Genomic DNA, 27,981 nt, shown 5'->3' with positions numbered 1-27,981 from the left:
ATGTACAAAGTCATCATTAACCTAGTATCTGGTACTGTTCCACAAGGAGACTGATATTTCTACCTGTTGCTATCGTGATGTTATCATGAGCTGGAAAAACACCCTGCCAGTTCTCACACCGCCTTCTCTGTTCCTTCTCTTCCAGGTACACGTCTCCGTGTTCCCAAGACCGAAGAACATGAATGCATCTCCAGTAAGTTGTTGATTGATTTATTCCTCCGAGGTGTCTAATTAAGTATTTATCACACAGCTGAGGGGGTTGTAGACCCATGCAGGATATTTGAACTGTGTGTGTGTGTGTGTGTTAGTGCTTGCTTTAAGAGAAGCACTGTCTAATACTACTTATGGGTTTTTATTGTTTTTAGTTTCCAATTGTTTCAGTTTAGTTTCTAATCATCCGGAGTTAAAGCACAGGGTAGCGCACACGTTTGGACCCCTGTGGGAGACCCAAGATGAAGCTCCCAGATTCATCAATGTCCCATTGCTGGAGACTGTGGCCATCAGGGGAGTGAACCAACAGATGGCACACGTTGGAGTTCTCTGTCTCTCCTTTTCTCTCTAACTCTTTCAAAAGAAATACATTGAAAAGGACATTTATAACATCAGGTGTTGTTCTTCCTATTGTTGATTTGTATTGTGGCTTTTCATTTAAGGGGATGTACGGTAACTGTGTAATGGAGACTGTCGTATCCAGATGTGAGGATGCAGTGCAGTACGTATCTCTACTTCCAATTCAAAGACGGACTCCCAATGAAACTCTTAAATGTATCTTGACAATTGGATGCTGGACTCTGTGTCATAGTCCATACGCACAATGTCAGGATACACTTAAATAGGAGAATGATGGTCTTAGAGCTGTTTATGAAGGTCTATACTATTATAATAATACAGAAGCCTTGTGATGTTAAGATCCACAGGCGTGAACGCCTTTCAGATTTGGAAGATGGGGGCAGACATAGGGAAAGCTGTTGTAGCACCTTTGGAATGTTCGTCCCGGGGAAAGATGTTTTCATTGTTGTGTTGTTTTCTGTTGCCCTTGTACGTTGCGAAGTTAGTTGCGTGTTATGCAAGACGCAAATCAAACGCGCTCGGAACACGCTCCTAGTTTTGGCGGCGTGACTCCGAGTGGATACATGAAGCAGGACTGTGCCGTTGCAGGTGTGGGTGTCGTTTGAAGACGTGGCTGTGGACTTCACTCCGGAGGAGTGGAAAGGCCTTGACCGTACCCAGAGAGCTCTGTACAAGGATGTCATGCTGGAGATCTACAACAGCCTCTTGTTTGTGGGTGAGTGGGGGGAAAAAAAAAGTCCCCTTTTATGCTACAGAAAATTCTTTCTTCCACTTGCATGGATAAGTGGAACACAGAAGAATTCAAATTTGAACTTTTTTTTTTTTTTAAAGATTTATTTTTATTATTTTTTTATTGGAAAGGCGGATATACAGAGAGGAGAGACAGAGAGGAAGATCTTCCGATGCATCCGATGATTCACTCCCCAAGTGAGCACAACGGGTCGATGCTATGCCGATCCGAAGCCAGGAGCCTCTTCCGGGTCTCCCACGCGGGTGCAGGTTCCCAAAGCTTTGGGCCGTCCTCGACTGCTTTCCCAGGCCACAGGCAGGGAGCTGGAAGGGAAGCGGGGCTGCCGGGATTAGAACTGGCGCCCATATGGGATCCCGGGCGTGCAAGGCGAGGACCTTTAACCACTTGCGCCACCGCGCCGGGCCCTCAAATTTGAACTTTTTAAAGATTTATTTTTATTTGAAAGATAGCATCATGTGTATACACACACACACACACAATCTCTCACTGGGCCATTCCACTGGTCCAGTCCTCAAATGACCTCAATGGCTGGAACTGAGCCAATCCCAAGCCAGTCTCCCATGTGGTTACAGGAGTCCAATGGCCTGAACCATCCTTCCCTGCTTTCCCAGGTGCTTTATTTATTTAAAAAAATTTTTTTTTTTTAAATTACAAGTCAGATATATAGAGAGAAGAGGAGAGACAGAGAACAAGATCTTCCATTCCATGATTCACTCCCCAAGTGAGTGCAATAGCCGGAGCTAAGCCAATCAGAAGCCAGGAGTTTCTTCTGGGTCTCCCACACGCAGGCGCAGGGTCCCAAGGCTTTGGGCTGTCCTCCACTGCTTTCCCAGGCCACAAGCAGGGAGCTGGATGGGAAGTGGAGCTGCCGGGATTAGAACCGGCACCCATATGGGATCCCGGGTGTGCAAGGCGAGGACTTTAGCCACTAGGCCACGCCGCTGGGCCCAACTTGGAGCTTTTCCTAAGTCACTTGCATTGGTGTAAATGTACAAAGACTTCAGCCATCTTCAGCTTTCCTAGGCACAGTTGCAGGAAGCCGGATTGCAGGTGGAACAGCCAGGACTCAAACCTCCAAGCGTTACCCTTACGGGATGCTGATGCCACAGACAGCAGCCATAGCTGTCACGCCACAACACCGACCCTTCACATTGGCACCGTTGTCGCTACTCTTGGGACCAAGTGGTTGTGCTTCCACACGTCTAAGTTAATGACTTGACAAAGTTGAGTGTTTTCTCCCCTGACAGGATACTGCATTAGCAAACCCGAGGTGATCGTCAAGTTGGAGCAAGGAACGGAGCCGTGGATGGTGGAGAAACCCCCAAGCCAGAGCCGTGCAGGTCAGTCTGCATGCGTACGTTGGACAGGAAGGCTTGGCTGCAAGGAGCTCAGCAAACGTTGTCTATGGAGAGCTTCACCCATGATGTTTTGCAAGTGCCAGCCTTGACGCTTGCAGTAGCTGCTGTCATTCTGTTTTTTTTTTTTTTTTAAAGATTTATTTATTTATTGGAAAGTCAGATATACAAAGAGGAGGAGAGACAGAGAGGAAGATCTTCCGTCCGATGATTCACTCCCCAAGTGACCGTAACGCCTGGAGCTGAACTGATCCAAAGCCAGGAGCCTCTTCAGGGTCTCCCACGCAGGTGCAAGGGTCCCAAGGCTTTGGGCCGTCCTCCACTGCTTTCCCAGGCCACAGGCAGGGAGCTGGATGGGAAGTGGAACAGCTGGGACATGAACCAGCGCCCATAAGGGATGTCGGCACGTGTAAGGGGAGGACGTTAGCCACTAGGCTCCCATGCTGGACCCTACCGGCTATTATAGTGGCTACTAGCTTGGTCCCTCCTAGGCACTTTGAGTACTAATTTCTTACTAGGTGCAGGTGTTGGGCTCCCACCCTTGGTTTTACAGTTGCAGAAATGTGAGGTGTAAAGCAAATTGGAGGAAGCTCACTGCTCATCTCTCTCTCACAAATAAACAGATAAATAAATAAGAAAATGATCATTTCGCATGCATTTGGGAGTTAAGCCCATGGATTAGTTCTGGTTTTTGGTCTCACTCTGTTACTCTCAAACGAATCAACAGAAACTGAAAAAAGGGTCCCAGCACAGTGGCCTAGTAGCTAAAGTCCTTGTGTTGAAAGTGCTGGGGTCCCATATGGGTGCCAGTTGTAGTCCCGGCAGCTCCACTTCCCATCCAGCTCCCTGCTGTGGCCTGGGAAAGCAGTGGAGGACGGCCCAAAGCCTTGGGACCCTGCACCTGCGTGGGAGACCCGGAGGAAGTTCCTGGCTCCTTGCTCCGGATCGGCACAGTTCTGGCCATTGTTATCATCAAACACTCCATTATCAGTGATGACAGGAGGAAACCATCCAACATAAAATCGAGAAATCAGAACTTGAAATTATCCAGTAGTTGTGTGCCAACCAGGAATTGAGACAATATCAAGTGTGTTGATTTTAAATGGAGGTTGAAAACAAATATTGTTTTTTGATGATGTTGACATAGTTGAGAAGGATCATGCCTGTATAGGACACTGATTAGGGTGGGAAGGGCCAAGAAATAGGAGAAAGTGGATGCAATGATTTGTTTCCAATTTTCTTTTTTCTTCTACCTGTATGTGGGGAAAGCGGGGGGAGAAGGGAAGAAGCCACATCCAGCATCGTAATCGTATCAGTACCCAGGAATGGGGGACGTCCACCCAAAGTCATCCCAGGGTCCCCCAGGTGGAGCATGCTCCAAGGGTTTTGCTCAGATCGTTTCGATGGTTCTGAAATGATGTTGTTTTCGTTGCTCCAAGGATAAGGAAATCCTTCGGAGGTCCATTGGCAGACGTAGTCCACCTCAGGGTCTCCTATTTACTCAGATCAACTTGCTGTGAAATCTTGCCTGGCAGACTTGTCCAATTGGTTCTGCCCTCCATCCTCTGCTAGAGTACCAGATGTTTTCTGCAGGCCCTGTGGACCGCCATAGGCTACCTGTGCATTTGGACGTGTTGTCGTCCGCTGTCACATCTTCCCAGGGAAGCCCAGCTCTGACACATGCACAGTTAGATCTCTGATCCTGCGATTCTCCCTGTGGTTGGGGTCCTTAATCCAGCGGTTCAGTTGAAAGAATCCCTAAAGAAGCCTCATCTGAGGTGACCCAAGACCTTACTTACTCCTGTGTGTGCTAGCCAGTACAGGATCCAGCTCAGTCCATCCCCCACATCAGGTTACACACACACACGGGTGGTTGCAGTTGCTGGGTCGGTTCTGTCTCCAACTTAGTATCTTACACTAACCAATGAATGATGTGGTCCAGCCCAACCCTGCATGTCACACACTTTGCTGTCACCCTTTGGCTTTTGTATATACCAGTGGGTGCTGCATCCTCGCCCAGCCCAACCAACCCCACTATCCAGCCCACACTTACGCTGCAGGTGCTACACCTGTCCTGCCAGGACCACCCCAGCCCTAGTTCTCATGCTCACCAGTGATGCCTGCAGCACATCCAAGGGGTGCCCACAGTTTTCCTACTAGGCTCACTCCCACTCCTGAATCTTGCACTCTCCAGATGATTCTGCAGTCTAGCCTGATAGGATTTGCCCCATCGCCAGCACTTGCCAGCTGATGTTGCAGCAAAAAACCAACCAGCTTGCTGTGGCTCATTAGTGCAACAGTAGATACAGTCACTTAATTCAGCCCGGCTCTCCCATAAACCTGCTCGCATGCAGGCCAAAGGGTGTTGTAGCCTACACAGCCTGATCTGCTCCCAGTCCCAATTTCTGCAACAGAGGAGTCCTCGCTGCCCCCATACCAAGGTCCACCACCCGCCTTGGGTCTCACTTGTGGTGGTGCTAGCTGTGGCCCAAGCAGATATGGCCTTCCTCACCTTGGCAATTTCCAACAGGTGCTATAACATGACCCAGCCTGTCCTGCCTGCCATTACAGCTCATGCAGTCTAGCCTAGCCCAGCTAGCCCCCAGTCCTGGCCCTAATGTAAACTGCCTGGTGATATGGCCATACCCAGTTCATCCTGTACCCCATCCTGGTTATTACATCTGCCAGTGGGAGTTATGAACTGACCCAACCTGTCTTACCCTCAGACCTGACCCATATGTATGCTAGCATCAGTGTCACCTGGCCTGGTCTGGGTTGCTCCCAGTTGATTCTTGTACTCACCTGCAGGGACTGCGTTCCTAACAGAGGATTTCTCCAAGCTCCTCTATCAGATCACTTCCCAGTGGCAGATCTTGCACACACTGTTGGGTGCTTGGCCAAACCTGATTTGGTCCGCCTCTTGTCCTGGCAGGAACAGCTGCTGTGCCCGACCAGCCCACACCCATTCTGTCTCTTACTGTTGGGTGCTACAGTTTAGCCATGCCTGGTCTCTTGCCCCTTTCTCCCCCTGATACAGCTCTCACATGGTTCAACAAGTGCTAAGACTTAGGGCAATCTGTCCTATACCCACCCTGGCTCCTGCAAGCATCAGCAGGTACTGGAGCCCAACCCAGTCTTGCACACCCCAGGCCCAGTCAACACCATGTAGGTCATTCATATGTGTGCGAGGGTCTCATGCGTTTGAATCATTGTCTTCTGCCTCTTAGGAAACATTAGCAGGAAAGTGTTGAAAGAAATATAACTGGGATCCAAATTTGGACTCTTGTAGGATGCAGGCATCTCAGACAACGGTTGGATGGATTGCAAAACATACCAGCCCCTGTTACAACATTTCTAGTAGTGAAATATATGGTTGAGCATTGGGAAGCCTGCTGCTTTATTCTATTGTATTAATGCAAGAAGGAGAAAATCCATAGTGGTCATGAATTATGATCTCTTTTTTTATAAGGATTTATTTTTATTATTTTTTCATTGGAAAGGCAGATATACAGCAAGGAGGAGAGACAGAGAGGAAGATCTTCCGTCCGATGATTCACTCCCCAAGTGAGCGCAACGGTCGATGCTATGCCGATCCGAAGCCAGGAGCCTCTTCAGGGTCTCCCACGCGGGTGCAGGGTCCCAAAGCTTTGGGCCGTCCTCCACTGCTTTCCCGGGCCACAAGCAGGGAGCTTGAAGGGTAGCGGGGCTGCAGGGATTAGAACCGGCGCCCATATGGGATCCCGGGCGTGCAAGGCGAGGACTTTAACCACTGTGCCACCGCGCTGGGCCCTTGAATTATGATCTCTTATTGATATGTTCAAATGGTATTTCTCTGCGTTGTGTACGATACTAAAAAAAAAAAAAAAAAGCACTCAGATGTGATTCGTGAATATCGTTACTTTTTCTCATTTCAGTTGCTCACAGAAAAGATGACCTGTTTAAAACCAATCAGAAAAATCAAGAAATCAATTTAAGGTAAGTTATAATGACACATAGCATTGAAATTCACAGGAGAGTTGAATTGAGAAAAAAAAGATTAAGCTCAATCTATATCTAGAAACTGATAATATAAAAGAAATTGTTCAGCAAGGAGATGTGTCATGCGATTCATTCCAGAATCTGCTTTTCCCTAGGGTGCTAGATGACATTCAAGCTGGGGAGAAATGTGATGGCCATTCTGTCCCTGGAAACTCCCTCCAGTGCCAGAAGCCTTTCCATACACATCACAAGATGCAGTCTCTACAGCCACTGGAAGAGCGAGAACACGGGAAAGACTTCAGCAACGAGAGAACATTCCTCACCTGCGAAAGTGTTCGAAGGGGAGACACCTGTAAGAAGTCAACTGTTGTTGTAGGAAATGCATCTGAGACTGGTAACGACGCTCCTCATGAGAATTCCTACCTCAGTAAACCTCAGCAGAGGTGCACGGAACAACTCCATACATCTTTTGAGAATGTGGAAACCTTCGTTTGTGATTCAGATCTTAAAAGAAACCCAAAAACACATGAAGGAAAAAAGCCCGGTGGATGTCTGCCCTGTGGCGAGTCTTCCAGCTCTAAATTCTTTCTCACTACCCCTCACAGCACGAACACGGAGAAAAAAAGTGAAAAAAGCATTTGCCAGAAGTCAGACCTCACTAAAACTCACTTAACTCACTCAGGGGAGGCATCTTTTAAATGCAGTAAGTGTGGGAAAGCCTTCTACCAGAAGTTGAAACTCATTGCACATCAGAATAATCACAAAAAGGAGAAAACTTACGAGTGTAAGACATGTGGAAAAGGCTTTTGTTGGAAGTCAAATCTCATTACGCATCAGAGGATTCACACAGGAGAGAGGCCTTATGGATGTAATACCTGCGGGAAAGCCTTTCGCCAGAAGTCACAGCTCATTAAACATCAGAGGATTCACACAGGAGAGAAATCTTACAGATGCAATACATGCGCAAAAGCTTTTGGCCAGAAGTCCCAACTCATGAAACATCAGCGAATTCACACAGGGGAGAAACTTTATGGGTGTAACGCATGTGGGAAAACCTTTGGCCAGAAGCTGCAACTCAAGGCACATCAAAGAATTCACACAGGGGAGAAAACTTACGAATGTAATATATGTAGAAAGGGCTTTTGCCAGAAGTCAAATCTGATCAGACATCAGAGCATTCATACCAGGATGAAACCTTACGAATGTGATGAGTGCGGAAAAGCCTTTTCCCGGGAGCCAGACCTTATTATACATCAGAGAATTCACGAAGGAAAGAAACTTTATGAATGTAATACGTGCGAGAAGCCTTTCTCTCAGAAATCACAGCTCATTACGCATCAGAGAATCCACACCGGGGAGAAGCCTTATGAATGTAAGACGTGTGGAAAAGCATTTAGACAGAAATCGCAACTCATTACGCATCAGAGACTCCACACTGGGGAGAAGCCTTATGAATGTAAGACCTGTGGGAAAGCCTTTCCCTGGAAGTCACAATTCACCACGCATCAGAAAATGCACGTGCAGGAGAAATCTGACGAATGTAACGAGTTGAGAAAAGGCTTCCACCAGGAGCCAGACGTCGCTACGTTTCCAAATGTTCACACGAGGGTGAAGCGTTACGAATGCAACACGTGCGGAAGGGCCTTTTGCTGGAAGTCGCAACTCATTAAACATCAGATCATTCACACGGGGAAGAAACCATACGAGTGTGATACCTGTGGGAAAGCCTTCCTCCAGAAATCCCAATTCATCGCGCATCAGCGAATCCACACGGGGGAGAACACGTATGAGTGTGACACATGTGGGAAGACCTTTCCCTGGAAGTCCCAGCTTGCTACCCATCAGCGAGTTCACATGGGGGAGAAGCCCTATGAATGCAAGGACTGTGGCAAAGCCTTCTGCTGGAAGTCAAATTTCATCAGACATCAGGGCATTCACACGAAGATGAAACCTTATGAATGCAAAACATGTGGCAAAGCTTTTTGCCAGAACTCTCAACTCCTTAAGCATCAGAGAATTCACCGTAAAGATTCTTACGAGTGTAGCGTATGTGGGAAAGCCTTTTATCTGTTGTCAGAATTTATTAGGCATCAGAGAAGTCATTTGAGGGAGAAAATGCATGAATGCGATGTGTGTGGAAAAGTCTTCTCCCAGAACTCCAAATTCATTTTGCATCAAAGAATTCACACTGGGGAAAAACCCCACGAATGTAATACATGTGGGAAAGCATTTTGCCAAAAATCGCAGCTCACAAAACATCAGAGGGTTCACACAGGCGAGAAGCCGTACAAATGCAATGAATGTGGCAAAACATTTTCTGAGAATTCCAATCTCAGTAGGCATTATAAAACACACAGATCGGAATTTCCCAAAAAAAGGAAAAAGGGGGAAACGAAACCGACGAAGGAAGGATCGTGAAGAACGCTTTTGCCAGAGCTCTTTAGAACACACCGGTGAATTCACAGTTAGGAAAACACGTGAATTTAACAACTTTCATAAGCTAGCTCTGATTGTCTGTCAGACAACTTAAACAGAAGAAAATCCCTATGAAACGCAAAGTAGAAAAAAAATTTAGTCCAAAAAAAAAACCCAAAAAACTTCATTAACAGTCACACCCCTCCAACTTGTGTCGCGTGAGAGAATAACACTATATAACACAGATTGGTTGTGTTGTTCAAACTCAAGTTTCTTCCCCGTGACATTGAATCTGCATTGACCTCTGCTTATTGTGAGTGGATCTCTTGTCAATGTTTTTTTTTTTTTTTCATATTCAGTCTCTTGCAGGCACCTGTTTGAAATACCATCAACATGATTTTCATCTATGATTTGATGGAGCTCTTTTGCTGTTTGCTTATGGGTCTTCCCTTGCATTATTCTAGTGACCACAGGAGTGTCACCTGACTCATTTGCCAATTGTAATGTTGTACCAGAAGCTTTGCGTAAATGGCATTTTACTAGGTCGGGACTGAACTCCTGTGAACTCTGCAGTCCTGAGAATCCCAAAATCATATGTAAGTGTTCCTAACTTGCTGATCTGGTGGCTTAAAGTTCAGTCTTCCTGAGTTTGAATTTGTACTTCCGTCTATTTTTATAAGGATGTCTTTCTTTGGAAGGTAAGGTGACAAGGAAGGGCAATGACATAGAGAAGATGGGAGGACAGGAGAGAAATGTTCCGTTCATTTACTTCATGCCCCAAATGGATACCGCAGATAGGTCTAGGCTGAGCCAGATCCCAGAGCCATGAATTCCATCTGGGTCTCTCACATTCGTGATACTGGCTCAAACACATTGACCGCCTTACAGGTGCCTTTGCACAGAGCTAACTCTGAAGCAGCATAGCCAGGAAGACCACCAAGTAAAGATGGAATGTTGACATTCACCCGGCAGCTTAACCTGTTTTGCCACATTGTGGGCCATGCGATTAAATTTTCTTTTTGACTTTTTTTCTCTATTGCTTTTACTGTTGTTTGTAGCTGAATCATGTCTAGACTAGACTCGTGTGATTTTGACCTCTGTTTTATTTCATTACACTTTTTGGAGATATGACAGGCTGCCTAGTGAGCACTAGAAATTGAAGACGGTAACGTCCAATGCTTGCACAGAAGTTTCTCATAGCACAAACCCCAGACCTTCCCTGCAGGTGTCAGGGTTCTGCCAGTTAAAACTTTCTAACAACAGGGCTACAGACTCAGCAGGGGGGTAAAAAAAAAAAAAACAATAGCCGTACTTCTTGAAACAGGCCAAAAACTTTGACATTACTTTGATGTCAATATGTGTGCCCAGCTACGGCTGCGCTAGTTCCCACGACAGTACTGGGATTTTTAGAAGCTGAACATCCACTCATGCATTGAATGATGATGTTTGTTTGTTTGTTTGTTTAACTTCTGCCTCTCCTTGGCTCCCTTTTATTTTTCTGAGATGTGCCTACATTCCACTGAGATTATTCACAAGAGACCATCAACACGTGTTGTACTATGCTTTCCCTCAGTGAGTATGTTGGTCAGAGGTGAGGCACTATATGCAGTTGCATCCAGTTCTGAACCCAAGGTGATGACCAAAGTAGCCACTGAGATGAGATGAGATGAGAGGCATGTGTCATGAAAAAAAAAAAGTGACTTAACCTTGGCGTAAGCCACAGCCTGTCTCCCCACTCCACCAGGACCAGGCCTTCTGCTCCCAAAGCCTGCAGGTGCCCTATCTTGTATTCCTGAAACTGTACCATCTGGTACCCAATCTGGAACTTAGAAAAGTTAAGCATGATGGAAAACAGCCAAACCCCTCACATCTTCAGATACACTAATACATCAGGGAAACACGCATCCCTCTTCCTAGCTCGGAAGATGCTTGAACTTCAAGTATTTTGGTGTCTTGGAGTCTTGTCTCTGAAAAACGGGCACTTCAAGACGTACTGGTGTCTGGCCAGTGCCACCCCCAGGCACTGTTGGGCATGCTAGCCCTGGATGTGCAGGCATCTTGGAATATCCTGGCATATGCTAAGCTCATCCATCAAATGTGGTCTGGTTTGCTTTCAGTACCACTGCCTCTGTGGCTCTGGAAGCCCCTGCCTTGCTTCCACCACAGCCATTGTCACATCTACATGGCAATAATACATTACATAAAAGATCTGTTTGTCTCTCTCTCAGCTGTTTTTTCATAACCATGTTTTCAATTTGCAGGCTTCTGTGTCTCTGAAAATGTCGCTTCTGTACTTGAATGCTTTTGTGTCCCAGCCTTTAAGATTTTGCTTAGAATTCTATGTGTTTCAATGGTGCTTTGTTAAAGTATAATTGTGTAAGCAGAGTTTTAAAATATTTACCTGTTACTACATAGTTCTCCAAAGATCCAAGACTATTGTACTTCTATACTCTTGAATTTTTCTCTTAATTTGGAGATGTTATAGGGTTGCTTAAAAATGGAAATGAAAGAAACTAGTGGTAGCGGAGAGAGAAAATTAAATCAGGAGGTAGGCATGAAAATATCTTGCAGGTTAAAGCCATAAGAGCGTAAGAGATTTTGTTCATAAAAGGAAATCAAATACTATTCCTTCTATATTGAGATGGCTCATGATCTGAAGCAAAAAGAACAATAAAGCAGAAGTAAGTGTAAGAATGTTGTAATTAAGATGAAAGGTGGATCTCGTTTGGAAGATGGAGCTTTGGCTAGCTTTGAAATTTTCCTGGTGGATAGCTAAAGACCTCAATAATGTCACTCTCAATTTGGGAGAGAATTTTGTTTATGTTGCATTTTCAGGTAATTCGGGGGGCCTGTCTCACACCTCTGCACCTTCATCAAATACCATTCTTGGAATTGAGTTCCAGGTCTGACCCTTTCTCATGGCCTTACTAGACATTGTTAGAATACGGAGCAAATTGGAAGGCTCTGCCATCTAGGGAGCATCCCTTCGGAGTCTTAGCCACACTTAAAACATGTTTTTCAGGAAGGACCACTTCGATCTGCAGCCATTATTATTTGGTTACATTAACCCAGGAGAAGTGCCAAGCCAGTTCCTCTCCAAGTGGGAGACCAAACATGCATGGCTATTCTATCCCTTTCTTCTTGGGAGGAAATGAACAGAAATGCCTGACCTGTTGCCCCCATTTGTTCTCATGGCTGAAAAGTACACAAAATGTATTCTAAATGTGGAAAATGGAGACATGGATGCAAGACAAACCCCAACCTGAAAGTCCTATTACCTCCTGCCTTCCGTGTACAAAGAGGCACTAGAGTGGCATCGCCTTGAATTGAAATGGAAGGGAAAATGTCTCATTCCCGAAGGTTCTCACTCTTAAGAGTTGAAAATACCGGGGAGCTCAGGCAGTTCCCAAAACTAGGATGAGCATCAAACATCTGGAGCTGGGCCAGATGGAGTGCGGCAGCAAGTTAATACTCTACCTATTGGCAGCAGCATTCCATATGGACACCTGTTCAAGTTCCAGCTGCTCTACTTCCAACCCAGTGCCCTGATCATGGACTTGGAAAGCAGCAGAGGAAGGCATAAGTACTGAGACCCAAACGTGAGTCCAAGAAGAAGCTCTTAGCTTTGGATCAGCTCAACTCTGGCTGTTGAGACCATTTGTGGAGTGAACTGGTGGGTGGAAGAAATTACTCCATTTCTCCTCTCTTTAAATTTGCCTCTTGAATCAAAACAAATGTTTTAACTAAATAAAATAAAAGTTTAACCACCTGGAGTACCAAATGATGCTGACTGTTTAAGAATATAGCTTTTCGGGCCCGGTGCTGTGGCGCAGTCCTCGCCTTGCACGCCCGGGATCCCATATGGGTGCCGGTTCTATCCTGGCAGTCCTGCTTCCCTTCCAGCTCCCTGCCTGTGGCCCGGGAAAGTAGTGGAGGACGGCCCAAAGCTTTGGGACCCTGCATTCGCGTGGGAGACCCAGAAGAGTCTCCTGGCTTCGGATCGGTATAGCATCGGCCGTTGCGCTCACTTGGGGAGTGAATCATCGGACGGAAGATCTTCCTCTCTGTTTCTCCTCTCTGTATATCTGCCTTTCCAATAAAAAAAAATAATAATAAAAATCAATCTTTAAAAAAAAAAAAGAATATAGCTTTTCTACTTTACAGATGCCTCAAAAGTGTTATAATGCAAAACTCTTGAACAATCTTTACAAGAGAGTGAGTTTTATTAAAAATGTGGTGGGGCCCAGCACAGTGACCTAGCGGCTAAAGTCCTTGCCATACGGGCACCAGTTCTAATGCCGGTAGCCCCGCTTCCCATCCAGTTCCCTGCTTGTGGCTTGGGAAAGCAGTCAAGGACAGCCCAAAGCCTTTGGGGCCCTGCACCCGCATGGGAAACCTGGAGGAAGTTCCTGGCTCCTGGCTTCGAATCGGCACAGCACCGGCCATTGCAGTCACTTGGGGAGTTAATCATCGGATGGAAGATCTTCGTCTCTGTCTCCCCCTCTCTCTGTATATCTGATTTTGCAAAATAAATAAATAAATAAATAAATAAATAATAAAATAAAAGAGGGGTTCTGACAAGCTAAGCTAGGCATGATTGTGGAATACTCTGTTGCTCAAGGGTGCTGGGATTGGGTACAGGCCAGGCTGGTCTGGGCTGCAACACCCACAGGAACACGGAAGAATAAGGTGTTGTGTGAGCCGAGCCAAGACATCCACTCATACGTAGGCTGGGTGAGGGGAAAATGTGTCGAGTGAGGGTCTAGCATCCATTGGCGTATATGAGATCTGGGTCTGGGAGTCGGCCTGGTGGGAGAAGTTGGGAAGCTCCCCCGTGAGCCTTACTTCCTCCTGCTGGAGAGTAAAATTCAGGCCTGGGTGTTGGTCAGGCTCAGCAAGGTAGCTCCACCCATCAGTAATTGTGCAGGTTGGTTCTGCAAAGGGATGGATCGGGCAGGGGTCAGACCAGGCCATGGCACACACTGGCAAGTGCAGGAGCCAGGCTGTAGTGTGGATGGACCATGCTAGGACAGGCTACTGTACCTATCAAGTTGCAGGAGCCAGGAATGGGAGCAGACTGTGCAATGCCAGACTGTAGCACCCACCAGTGAGAGCTGGGACTGGGGGCTGGCCAAATCAGGCCAGGCTACAGCATCTGATGGCAAAGGCGAAGATGGGAGAAGGACTATGTCAAGCTGGGTCGGAACAACCACAGGCATGCTCAGGACGGTGCCTGGGAACAGGTCTGGTTGGGGGGAGGGGGCTAAGAGAACACCATGGCCGCGTTGTGGTTTCTACTGGAGAGTGTGAGAGCCAGAATGGAGGCAGTGATCCGGGCTGGACTTACAGTCTCCCTCTGCATGGGTGTGGGCTAGGTCTGGGATGCACCAGACAGGCCCAGATTCCAGCACCCACTGGTGCTCATTTGAGCTACGGTGGATGTAGAATAGGCTGGGTTAGGTTTTAGCTCACACTGAACCACATGACAATTGTGCCTGGGCATGGAACAGGTGTGGCTGGGCTGTAGCACCCAGCAGTAAAAACCAAAATGAATGTGTGTCAGTTGGACAAGGATACTGTTCCTGCCAGGACAGTAGGTGGACTAAGTCTGAGCCAAGGATCCACAGATAAGCCTGAGATATGCCACGGGGAGGAGCCATGATAGAGGAACTTGGCGAACTCCTCTGTCATGGTGCAGTCCCTACAGCTGAGAGCAAAAACAGCAGCAAACAGCAGCAGACCAGGCCAGGTTATAGTACCCATTGGCATATTGTGGGTCAAGTCTGGGGGCAGGTTAGGCTGGGCCAGTTCATAACGCCCATTGGCAGATGTGAGAACCAGGACAGGGTGCAGGACAAGCTGGGTCAGGCCACAACAACAGTCAGTTCACATTAGGGCTGAGACTAGGGGCTGGCTAGGACAGGTTAGGCTGCTGTGCGGTCCAGGCTGAGCCAGGCCACAGCACCCGTTAGCATATGCTAAGATATGCCATGCCAGACTGGGCTGCAGCATACATCACTACATGTGAGACCCGAGAGGAGGGGTACAACCTGGTAAGGGGGCTGGCTGTGCAGGCTCCCCCGCTGGGCCACTGGTGAGTGTGATAAACGTTGTTTTGACTGATGTGACATTGTCACAAGGAAGAACCTCACTATCAAAATCCCAATCATTTGTTCATGGCTCATTGTTACTAAGAAACTGTATGAGCTTGCAAACTAAAAGGCCTATATAACCTTTAATGGCCTATGTGACCTTTAACACCGATGGGCCCCAATTCTTATGAATCAAGGCCCACTTAAATCTGTTTATCTCACAGGTGGCTGCAAGTAATTAAGCTATTGTGGACTGCCCCTCTAAAAACCCTCTGAATGTCTGTCAAGTTGAACTGCAGAACCACCTGGAGAGTGCATAATCTGGGAGTGGGAGTGACCTAGAAGGGACATAGTGGGCTCCTCCCTCTTAGGTTACCACTCCCACTGGAAGGCACGAAAACCAGGACTGGGGCGGGGTGGCTAGACAGAAGGACGCCCAACAGCATGTATGCCTGAAGTGCCTGCCCAATTTCATCTCCGGGCCATTGCCAAGGGGGTCGTGTTTGAATGGTCAGTTTGTCATCAGCAAGGAACTGAGGAAGTTAACCAATATTTTCTGAGCTTTTTGTCTCAGAACCAGGTATCAGGGAAACCAAGATATTTCCTTTGTTTATAGAGAAATTCCTTTGAAGTGAAGACACCATCTCCACCCTTCACTTGGGTTTTCCTTCCTTCTGGAGGCTCCTCCTGCTACTAAGGACTTTAGCGGCTAGACTACTTCACCGGGCCTGCAAACAGATTTTAAAAGTCCGAATGCAGCCAAGGAAATCAGAGACATCAAGGAAAGATGAAGAGCAATAAATAAAAACCTTTCAATGATTTCAGAGAAAAAGATGCCAGACATCTGAAGAAAAGATAAGACCCAAACCCTGCAAATATTTAGAAAATGGCAAGTCAGCTGCCCGACTCCTGAGAGTTAAGGGTAACATGACGTCAGGTGCGAGGGCTACCCGGAAGTCACAGCGCCTCTGCTTACTGGGAAGCCAGGATTCCAGGAATCTGACGCAACTTCCGCCCGAACCAGTGCGGACCGCCCCCCTCAGGAGAGACGCGATTCTGATTGGTTGCGTCTCCTCTGACATAGCGTGTGCTCACTGGCTGCGTTCACTGGGCCTTCAGGCACGCTGTAGTCGCGCCGTTGAATAAGGCGGGACTTCCTTCTGAGCGCAGCCATTTTGGCCCTGATGGGGAAGGTGTTGTGCTGGGACTGAACGGATTCATCCTGGGACACTTTGGAGCTGGAAATGGTGCGTGGTTGGGCCCGGGCCCTCGGGATGTGCAGCCCGCGCGTTCTGTGTCGTTCTGCTCGCCTCCTCGGGGCCAATCGTGGAGGAGTAGTGTTCTAGTAGGGCGCTGGATCGGAAGTGGAGCAGCCGGGACTCGAACAGGCGGCCGCCCGGATGGGATGCCGGCACTGCAGAAGGAGGCTTCATGGGATATTCGGTGGTACCGGGCCCCGTTTTTGTTTTGTTTTGCTTTTACTCGGTTCTTTATCAAGACTAGCGTACACTGGGTCGCAGTGGGGGAAATGAGTTTGTTTCTTGATTTGCTGATTTCACTTCATCAATCTTTTTCTGTTTTCTTACCGAGGGAAAATACATTCATATCCTCGCCCCCTGTCTTAATTATATTATAGGGGATTTTTTTTTTTTTCCCAGTTCCCTTCCATATCCTGGGTCGTAATCGTTAGCTGGATAGTTTTCAGGTCTTTATATTTTTGGCATTCTGCTTGTTGGTTTCAAACGCTTTGGGGTTGTTTTTCTGGTGAAAAAGCTCTTGCTTGACTTAGTGAAACTTGTCTGTTTTTGTGGCGGGCGCTTTTGAGATACTATCCAAAAACTCTTGCCTGCTATCAATGTCTTACGGCGTGTTCCTTACGTTTTCATAGTTTTCGATCCTGTGGTTGGATTTCTGCATCGCATTGGACTGTTTCGTAGTGTGATAGGTGTGAGGGTAAGCGTTTTCAGTTTTGTAAATATTTAGTTGCCTCTGGACCGATAGCTGGAAAGATCTTTTTTTTTTTTCCTAGTGTATTTTGGCTGCATTTGAAAAGATTTCTTACCTGTAGAAAATGTGAGTTTATTTCTGGGATCTCTAATCTGTTTTCAGCGATCTGTGTGCCCGTTTTGATGCCAGTGGTTATATTGGCTCGCCAACCTTTCTCATGTTTACTGTGTAAATGGCCACAGTGTTTGAAACTATGTCAGGTCAAAAGCAGGTGCCTGCCCTTGCTTGTGAAAATCTATTCACATTGAGTGCAGGGACCCAAGAACAGGGACCGTCATCTGCCGCTTTCCGATGTGTGTTTGCAGATGGCAGGGTAAGAGGAACGTTTGATCTGAGATGAGATGTCGGCTTTGCGGTCCCCGACCCCTCACACTGCCCCCTCTGAAGTCTGTCCTGGGTCTTGTGATGCGTGTGACGTGTAACTGGCTTTGGATGTCTTTAATTGGTTTGTCAGTGTTTTCTGATGATGATTATTATAGAGGTCTTTCACCTCCTGGATGAAATTTATTCCGAGGTATTTTCTTGTCACTGTTGTGAAGACATTGTTAGAATTTGTCAGTGAGTTCGCGCTTGGTATGCAAATATGCTGGTGATTAGGAATGAAAACCTGAAATGTGTTTCTATGGAATTTTTTTAATAAAAGATTTGTCTATTTATTGGAAAGTCAGATATACAGAGAGGAGGAGAGACAGAGAGGAAGATCTTCCATCTGATGATTCACTCCCCAAGTGACCACAATGGCTAGAACTGTGCTGATCCGAAGCCAGGAGCCAGGAACTTCTTCTGGGTCTCCCACACGCAGGTGCAGGGTCCCAAGGCTTTGGGCCGTCCTCCACTGCTTTCCCAGGCCACAGGCAGGGAGCTGGATGGGAAGTGGAGCTGCTGGGATTAGAACCGGCGCCCCTATGGCATCACAGCACATTCAAGGCTAGGACTTTAGCCGTTGGGCCACGCTACTGGGCCCCTGAGTCCTTTTTCTTAATCTGTTGAGATGAGAATCCTAATTTTATGCTTCATTTTACTGATGTGATTGGCTTCTTTATTGGCTTATTTGCTTTTGTTGTTGTTGTTGTTGAAAGTTTGGCTTTATTTGAAAGGCAGAATGGCAGAGAGAGGTCAAATAAAAGATGTCACAAGTGCTGGTTTAATCCTCCAGTGACTGCCATAGCTGAAGCTGAGTCACGCCGAAACCATGAGCCGAGAGCTCCGTTTCGATCTCCCCTGTGGGGTCCCAGGGTCCCAAGTGCTTGGACTGTCCCACCGGCCTTGCAGGCGCAGTAGCAGGGAGACGCACGGGAAGCAAAGAGGCTGAAACTGGAGACAATGCTCTTGAGAGGTTGCCATTACAGTCGGTATCTTAACTCACCGTGCCACAGCCTGGCCCGTGATCCTTACAGGCAGGCGCGCCAATGTGTCCCTGCCATAATTCCCATCTCATCAAGATGCCTGGCCTAGAAGAGGTGCACTTGGATTCAGCGCGTTGGTGTGCCAGTGAGAGTTTTTGTGCTTGTTCATCAGGAGTATGGGTCTGTGTTTGATCTGGAAGTCAATGGAGACAGGTTGAGAAGGGAAGGGATTCCGCGTACACCGATTCTCCCCACACGCAGACTCCAGAAAACCCTGGCCTCCAGGGTGTTTGCAGAACGTTCCGTCTTTTTCAGATTGTGCAATGGCTTGAGAAATCTTTAGTGGGGTTTCAGGTTTTGAAAGGTGAAAGCGGTTGGTGGTAAAGTCAGGGTATTGGAGGCTTTTGATTTAGCCTTAGTGGTATCCAGTTCTTCGCATTGCCTGTGGCTTCGCGGGTCAAGTTCTGTGAGCTGCGTGTGCCAATATGTTCCCATTTCTCCCTTAAGGTTCTCCAGTGTGTCACTTTATACTTTGCTGGTTTATAGTCCCTCCTGATGTGTTCTGTCGGAATGCTCTTTAATCTTGGACTTCTATTTATTTATTTATTTTAAAGATTTATTGAGTTTTATGGCAAAGTCAGATCTACAGAGAGGAGGAGAGACAGAGAGGAAGATCTTCCATCCGATGATTCACTCCCCAAGTGGCAAACAATGGCCTGAGCTGAGCTGATCCAAAGTCAGGAGCCCAGAGTCTCTTCTGGGTCTCCCAAGCAGGTGCAGGGTCCCAAGGCTTTGGGCCGTCCTCCACTGCTTTCCCAGGCCACAAGCAGGGAGCTGGATGGGAAGTGGAGCAGCCTGGATACAAACCCGTGCTTACACAGGAGCCCATGCGTGCAAGGCGAGGACTTTAGCCACTAGGCTACTGCGCCTGGCCTGTAAGTCAAGCTTCTAAGATTTAAATCTTGTCAAGTATTTTACAGCTTTTTTGGCCCTTTTCCCCAGTTAGTTCCACCCTGTGTTTTGGATAGTGGTCGGTTAATATCCCTCATATGAACCTTAGTAATGGATCCGGTTGTTGGACGTAGCACGCGTGCGGATGGGCGTGTTTTGCTTTGTGAAAATAGAATGCCCTATTTTTACATTGAGGCATGCATTTGCACTCCAGTCTTGTCTGAAACATTTGGGAACAGAGTTCCAGGCACAAAGGAGAGCCTGGTGATCTTAGAAATTAATGTTCGTGGGCCCGGTGCGGTGGCCTAGCAGCTAAGTTCCATGCCTTGAACGCACCAGGATCCCATATGGGTACCGGTTCTAATCCTGGCAGCCCCGCTTTCCATCCAGCTCCCTGCTTATAATAAGGCCTGGGAAAGCAGACAAGGATGGCCCAAAGCCTTGGGACCCTGCACCTGCGTGGGAGACCTGAAAGAGTTCCTGGCTCCTGGCTTTGGATCGACACAATAAAAATAAATAAATCTTAAGAAAAAAAACAAAAAACAAAGAAATTTGCAGTCAAAGCATTTGCCTCGTGATTATGGTTTCCGTTGCCGTGCCATACACAGCCTAAACTGCCTCTTATCTGTGGGACGCGTGTGAGGCACGCACGGAAGGCGTTCGCTGTCTTCCTGTGGAGTGATCCAGTGCTGAAATGTTGATGAGCCATGCACCCTTGCAGGAGGTGGTGTCCTTTGAAGACCTGGCTGTGCACTTCACCCGGGCCGAGTGGCAGGGCCTGGACAGTGCTCAGAGGAAGCTCTACCAGGATGTGATTCTGGAGACCTACGGCTGCCTCGAGTCCTTGGGTGAGCGGTACTCCATCAGTCACGGCCAAGCGCAGCACCTGTTCCCCTTTGCTGAACCAGTGCTTTGGTGGTAGTGGGGGATTTGGGGTGGGACACTGCTAACTTAATCCTGGTGTTAGATCCAGTCACCCAGTGAGGATCCGTGCTTGCTAGCAGAGGGTCCACATGGTCCCCCTTCTCACAGCGATCTTAAAGTCCAGCTGTTGTCTTTGAAGAGCTCTTCGCGATCTGACACAGCGCTGCGCTGGTTTGTATTGACAGGATTGTGCGTCTCCAAGCCCTTGATGATCTCCAGGTTGGAGCAAGGAGCTGAGCCATGGCTGGAAGAAGGAGCCCTCGGTGAGAGCCTGCCTGACTATAACTTGTCCTTTCATAATGTTTTCTTCCTTCATAAATTGATGATTTTTATTTTGACAGTGCTCATTAACTGGCACTCCATATGCACTGGTCTTTTTCTAGTTGTCCACAGTGAGTTTGTTTTCTCTCTCTGTTTAAGGATCTGTCTGCTTTTATTTGATAGGCAGATTTTATACAGACATCTACTGGCTTACTCCCCAAATGGCTTCAAAGCCCAGAGCTGAGCTGATCTGAGGCCATGAACCAGGAGCTGCTTCTGGATCTCCCACATGGGTGCAGGGAACCCAGGGATTTGCTCGGGCCGTCACATCCTCTACTGCTTTCCCATGCCACAAGCAGCGAGCCGGGTCAGAAGCGGAGCAAGAACCGCCACCCGTATAGGAAGCCAACCCTTGGAAGGATTAGCCGGCATTGCTACCACGCCCACCCGAATTGCGTGTTCATTTTTCGTTTGCCAGGCTGAGGCCTTTCTGTGGCATGCAATAGGAGTGAAACACTAGATGGGAGCTATATCTCTTTTACAAAACCAGAATAAATAAATGTTCTTTTTAAAAAATTTTATTTATTTTTATTATAAAATCAGATGTACAGAGAGGGGGAGAGACAGAGAGGAAGATCTTCCATCCGATGATTCACTCCCTAAGTGAGGATGTTTCTAGACTCGGTAAGGGAACCAGGAAGTTCTTGGTCTCAAGGCCATGGGAACTTACAGATGCAGGTGGAAAGGCTTAAATTTGTTTAAATAGTACTGGTTACCAATTGGGAATAAAACTGTTATCTATTGAGGAAAAGTGGGGTTTTTTGAAGTTAGGGTTCTTTTTTTTTTTAAGATTTATTTATTTTTAATTGCAAAATTAGATTACAGAGAGGAAGATCTTGCGTCTGATGATTCACTCCCAAAGGACTGCTTTCCCAGGCCACAAGCAGGCAGCTGGATGGGAAGCGGGGCTGCCGGGATTAGAACTGGCACCCATATGGGATCCCGGGTGTTCAAGGCGAGGACTTTAGCTGCTAGGGCACGGCACCAGGCCTGGGTTGTTCCTTGTTGAAGGTTACTATAAAACCAGCAGGAGATAACAAACACAGGGGAGACATCTTCGTGTGTGTTGAGACCAGGAGACAACTAACGTGTCCACGTGGAAACCACAGGCTGTCAGAATTGTGACTGGTAAAGCTGGAGTGAGTGTTCCAGGAGGATACCAGGGCCACTGAGCTCAGATAAAATACTCTCAAAGCAGACAGACTGCACCTGAGGGGGCAGAACCAAATTCTTTATTTCCTGTCGTGCGGGTGGGAGACCTGGAGAGAACCCTCGACTCCTGGCTTCCATGTGGCCAGGCCCCAGCTGGTGCGGCCTTTTGGGGGTTGTTGAACCTAACAGATGGAAGATGTGTTTTCCTGTCTCTCTCTCTCTCTCTGACACTCTGCCTTTCAAATGAATATTTTGTTCATGAAAGAACTGATAAGGTGGTAAAAAGAATTAAGACGGAACATTGGGAAATCTGTTGAAGTTGTTTATTAAGAAAAAAAGGTCAGTCGCTAAATAAGCATCAAAGGTAATTGTGCTTCATGAAAATTGTTGTTGTTTTCTCATTTCAGTTGCCAACAGCTTGGATAACCCAAGTGGGGCCAGCCGGATAAGTCAAGACACGAATCCGAGGCAAGTTGTTTAGGAAGTGGGATCTGAATTTCAGAATATTTCAGGATCTGTGCTTTCCTGGTGAGCCTGGTGCAAGCTAGAGCGACGGTTGCTCCCAGAAGACACGGACGAGCCCTCCACTGCTGGCAGCATTGCAGCACCACAGTATTCTGACTGCTGCAGACTTTTGAATGCAGGGGATGGGGGCGTGGAAAAATCCAGAATCAGGACAGTGTCCCTGCAAATATCATATTCATATGAACACGCCTCTGTCTTAGTAACAACTCAGCATAGACCCAAAAACGCCTGCTGCAGAGCTCGGCCAGGAGAGTTGTCTAAACTGTTCTGCTTTTCGTCCTCTGACGTAACTGCACCGTGGCACTGTAGGTAGTTCTCGTAAAAGGTGAACATACGGGCCGGTGCTGTGGCATAGAGGGTAAGCACATCACCTATGCTACAAGTATCTCCTTTGAGTAGGTTGGAATCCCAGTCGCTACACTTCCAACCCTACTGTCTGTTCATATCCCTGGAAAAGTAAGATCACCCAAGAACATGGGCCCCGGCGCCCAAGTGAGAGACCTAGATGAAGCTCCTGACCACTGGCTTTGGTCTGGCCCACCTGTGGTTGTTGTGGCCATTTGGCGGGTGAAACAGCAACTGGAAGATCTTTCCATGTCTCATCTCTGTTAATTGCCTCTCCAATAAATAAATCTTCAAATATATATATGTTAGCTGGGTGTGATGTAGTAACCTAGGGACTAAAGTCCTTGCCTCGAATGCGCCAGGATCCCATATGGGCACTGGTTCTAATCCCGGCTGCCCTGCTTACCATCCAGCTCCCTGCCTGTGGCCTGGGAAAACAGTCGAGGACGGCCCAAAGCCTTGGGACCCTGCACCCACATGGGGAGATTCAGAAGAGGTTCCTGGGCTCCTGGCTTCAGATTGGCGCAGCACCGGTCGTTGCAGCTGCTTGGGGAGTGAGCCATGAGATGAAAGATATTCCTTTCTGTACATCTTTGCAATAAAAATAAATCTTAAAAATATATATAAGCTGAGCAGCACAGAAGCCACATGGAAGCAGAAATGTGAAGCATAAATCTTAGAATCTCTGGATAACTTATTTTTGAGTCCCACGAAATCTTTTGATTGGTAATATCCAGCTTGTTGCATAGATCATGTTAATGGAACTTGTACATGAGGTTATGAAATCGCTTTGGTCATATTTAACTCTTCATTTGTGTTTTCTTTAAGGTATAATTCTGGGGACTTGTACATGTCTCCAAGAGCAATGAAAGTGAATTTATCTCCTGTAAGTTGCTTATTTAATGATTCCTCATTTTTTTTCCCCGAGCTTTTATTTTTAGAGCTATAACGGTTTACTCTATAATGGTCAACTAAAATGGAAAAATAAACATGAATAGAGTTTGCCCACACACAGTGCACATGAACAGGATGAAGTTGGCTGTTTCTAAAACGTTAGAGTGATGTCAGATAAGGCAACTCGATGTCTGGTCTTTCTGTTGGCACATCCCTTAACATGTTTTCAGTTGAAGCTTGGAAGAGATTGTGAAGCTTTTGTGAGGTATATGATCCGTGAAGCCAAGTCTTTACTGTCGCATGTGTGATGCAATGGGCAGTGTTTTGGTGCTGCCCTGTAAATCAGCCCCCAGCACTCTGTGGTGCTAGGAGTTACCTAGGGTTAAAGCATAAAGCAGTTAGATTTTCCTAGAATTCCTAGAAAAGGTTGGGCCTTAATTATAGATGTGAGGAGCCTAGCTTGGACTCATGGATAGACCCAGAAATGTAAGGAATAGGATTTGTTTTAAGTTCCTAACTGTACGGCATATATTTCTCTGAATTAGTCTACAAAGGCAGGTTGTATTGCAGATTTTCCAGAGCTATAGTTTTGGGCAGATAATTTGCATTGCTTGTTTTCGCATTATCTATTCAGTGTAGTGTTATTTTAGTTTCCAAATGCTTTATCGGCAGCACAATCCTAGATCAGTCATTTTTTTTTTTTTTGTCTTACTTGGATCTGTTGCCTTATTTTAAACTATGTATGAAATAATAGAGATGTTGACAGAGGTAGAGCTGTCATGTACCGATTCACTACCAAGCTGAGATGGGGCAAGGCTGAAGCCACAAGTGAGAAATGGAGTCCAGCCTTGATGGCACATTGTGGCATCGTCATTCAAGTCTTCATTGTCTGGGGGCTGGAAACAGCAGCTGACATGGGCAATCTTATCTGGCTTCCTAAATACTGGGCCACATGCCTGTTTTCTCCTTGGGAAAAAAAAAAATGTTTCTTTTCTCACACCCATGGGTTCATATCCATCATAGCCTCAGTGATGGCTTTTGTGTCTTTCCCCCTGAATGCCTCTCCTTTTTTTTTTTCTCTGTCTGTCTCTCTCCTTCACATGGCTCATTCCAAAGTCCCATCTGGTCTTTCATTATGTCTGCTCTGCAATTTCCCTTGACAGATGTGGCCCTCCGTGGTCTGATATTCCCATTTCCTTGCGTGTTGAACCTTTTCCACAGCCTTTCCAGACCTTCTCATGAACACTTCTTTGTAGCTGAAATAGTGCCTTAGAAATCTGAAACCAAATGACATTCTTTATTCTCTCTTCATGCTCTTCTATATTAGTGTTTTACAGACTCTAATCATTCGTTTTATGTCAAGGCTATTGTTTCGAGCAGAAATGTGCTGTTGCAGGTCCTGGTATCATTTGAAGACGTGGCTGTGGACTTCAGCTGGGAAGAGTGGCAGCACCTGAGCAGTGCTCAGAGAATTCTCTACAGGGATGTGATGCTGGAAATCTACAACAACCTGCTGTTCTTGGGTGAGCGATCCTTGGCACATGCTCGGTTGGAACATTTTTACTATTTGACAAAAATTTTATCACGTTCAGTGCTGGTTAGGGAAAGAATGTGAGTAGAACTTGAGCCCATGAAGAACATGAGCGCCTACCCTGTGGGAGAGAAGTCAAATTGGAACTTCAGTTGTTGTCCCTTAGGTAGTAATCTACAGTATTTCCCTGGCAAGGTCTTAACGTTATTTCCCACTGACAGGATGCTGTAACACTAAGCCTGACTTGATCTTCAAGCTGGAGCAAGGACCAGAGTCATGGATGGTGCAAGAGTCTCCAAACCTGAGCCTTGCAGGTCAGTCAGCCCTTACCGGGCAGGGAGACCCTGACAGAAAGGTTGCAACAGATATTGATTGCAAATTTTGTCACTAATTTTTCGCAAGTCCTAGGCCAGAAGACAACTGATTTTCTGCACCAAGCACAATCTCTCTTTCTGTTCACAAGTAAACATCTCTTAATTCTGTGAAATTCCATAAGATGCATCTTATGTCTGTGAAATTCCATAAGATGCATCTTATGTCATGGACACAACAAGTATCTTTGCCTTCACATGAGTAATCTGTAGAAAAACGACTGGGTGTGATACAGAGACATGCTTTTTTTTTTTTTTTTTTTATCGTTTCAGTTGCCATGGAAGATGACCCGATTGGAATCAACCAGGAAAGACAAGACACGAATTTGTTTCAGGATGTTATGACAAATAACAACACGTTGACTCATGAGAGGGTTGAATTAAGAAAAACGCCTAATTCAACTTCAAGCTGTATTCCAAAACTGATCATTAAGAAAGGAAATTGTTCAAGAATGAAACCTGACGAATGCAGTGGGGACTCCAGTCCGTATCCCCACAGTGGACATATTGACCAGCAAGCTGGAGAGAAACTTGATATCCCTGGGGTACCTGGGAACTCTCCCCAGGGTAGTGAAACTCTTGGTAAGCGTCACAAGATTCAGACCATGCAACAGAGTGAGCAAGGGAAAGCCATGAAAAGGAAGACGTTCTTGCCATCAGAGAGAGTTCACACGCAAGACACCTACAAGATGACCAGTGTCAATGTTGGAAAGACAACTCCGACAAGAAAGAAGACTTTTGGTAAAAGTGCTGACTTCCATAAGAATCCGCAAATCCACACGGGAGAGAAATTCCCCCAACACACTGAGCATGAGGAGCCTCTTGTTGACAAGTCAAAACTTCAAATAAATCAAAGGTTACATACAGGAGGAAAAAAAGACGGGAAAAATTTGAGTGGCAAAACCCTCTCGAACAAGCAGCACCGGAATCGCAGAGGGGAAAAGACGGCTAGGTCCAATAAATCTGGGAAGATCATGCATCAGGAGTCAGACCTCACTAGAAATCAGAAAATGAATAAAGTTGCGAAACCTCACAAATGCGATACATGTGGAAATACTTTTTACCGGAAGTCACGCCTCCTAGCACATCGGAGGGTTCACACAGGGGAGAAGCCTTTTGAATGTAAAGAGTGTGGAAAAACATTTGGCCAGAAGTCATATCTCATTAGACACCAGAGAATTCACACAGGGGAGAGGCCTTACAAATGTACCACGTGTGGGAAAAGCTTCCCTCAGCGGTCAAATCTTGCAATACACCTGAAAATTCACACGGGGGAGAAGCCGTACAAATGTAACGAGTGTGGAAAAGCCTTTTGCCGCAAGTCACATCTCCTAACGCATGAGAAAATTCATACAGGCGAGAGACCTTACGAATGTGTCAAGTGTGGAAAAACCTTTGGCCGGAAGTCCTCCTTCATGATGCATCAGAGAATTCACACAGGGGAGAAACCTCATGAATGCCCCGAGTGCGGGAAGGCTTTCCTGTGCACGTCTGACCTCATCAAACACAAAAGGGTTCACACGGGGGAGAGACCGTACCAGTGCGATGAGTGTGGGAAGGCATTTAGTCAGAAATCGATCCTCATAACGCACCAGAAGACTCACACTGGGGAGAAGCCCTATGAATGTCACGAGTGCGGAAGAGGCTTTCGACGGAATTCGGATTTCCTGATCCATCAGAGAATTCACACGGGGGAGGGCAAGCCCTACGAATGTAACCAATGTGGGAAAGCTTTTACCTGCAAGTCCTACTGCCGCGCACACAAGAGAATTCACACAGGGGAGAAGCCTTACGAGTGCCACGAGTGTGGGAAGTTTTTCAGACAGAGATCGGTTCTCGCTACACATCTGAAAATCCATGCAGGAGATAAGCCTTACGAATGCAGCGAATGTGGAAAAACCTTTGTTGACAAGAACCATCTCCTAAGACATCACCGAACGCACGAACGGCAGAAGCATGAATGTAAGCAATGTGGAAAATCCTTTTCTTACAAGGGACCCTTTATCATGCATCAGAGAATTCATGCAGGGAGAAAACCTTACGAATGTCAAAAGTGTGGAAAATGTTTTTACTACAAGTCAAACCTGATGACACACCAGAGAGTTCACAGAAAAGGGAATTGATGGATGTGGAAAGTGCAAAAGACTGGGCCTGGTGCGGTAGCGTAGTGTTTAAAGGCCTCACCTTGAATGTACCAGGATCCCATATGGGTACCACTTTGAATCCTGGCTGTTCTGCTTCCTTCTAGTTAATTAGGACACAAAGGTTCAAGGGCTAACGGGAAAGTGGGTAAGACTGTTGTAACAGTTCTGAATTGCTGCCAATCTCGCCATTCCAAGCACGAAGAAATCTCACTGGTTGACATAGTCCACCTTAGAGTCTCCATTTGCCTAGATTTTCACTGCCAACACATGGCTGGGGTAGTTGATTGATTTGTTCTGTTGTGGTGCCAG

General features: G+C 46.7%; 1 protein-coding gene across 1 annotated transcript; it reads left to right on the top strand.

Moving 5' to 3' along the window:
- LOC121162961 (zinc finger protein OZF-like) lies at window positions 1-27,651 on the top strand. The gene is made up of 8 exons (XM_040990185.1): window positions 1-24; window positions 146-193; window positions 1,159-1,285; window positions 2,569-2,675; window positions 20,187-20,313; window positions 20,609-20,652; window positions 25,023-25,149; window positions 26,633-27,651. Exons 1-8 carry the CDS (start codon window positions 1-3, stop codon window positions 27,649-27,651), a joined length of 1,623 nt encoding a protein of 540 aa, XP_040846119.1.
- Window positions 27,652-27,981: the final 330 nt, after the last annotated feature.

Source organism: Ochotona curzoniae, unplaced genomic scaffold, assembly GCF_017591425.1.
Source record: "Ochotona curzoniae isolate NIBS_2020 unplaced genomic scaffold, NIBS_Ocur_1.0 contig_605, whole genome shotgun sequence".
Classification (NCBI taxonomy): domain Eukaryota; kingdom Metazoa; phylum Chordata; class Mammalia; order Lagomorpha; family Ochotonidae; genus Ochotona; species Ochotona curzoniae.
The sequence above is the reverse complement of the archived record's forward strand: the minus strand, read 5'-3'. Positions and strand labels throughout refer to the sequence as shown.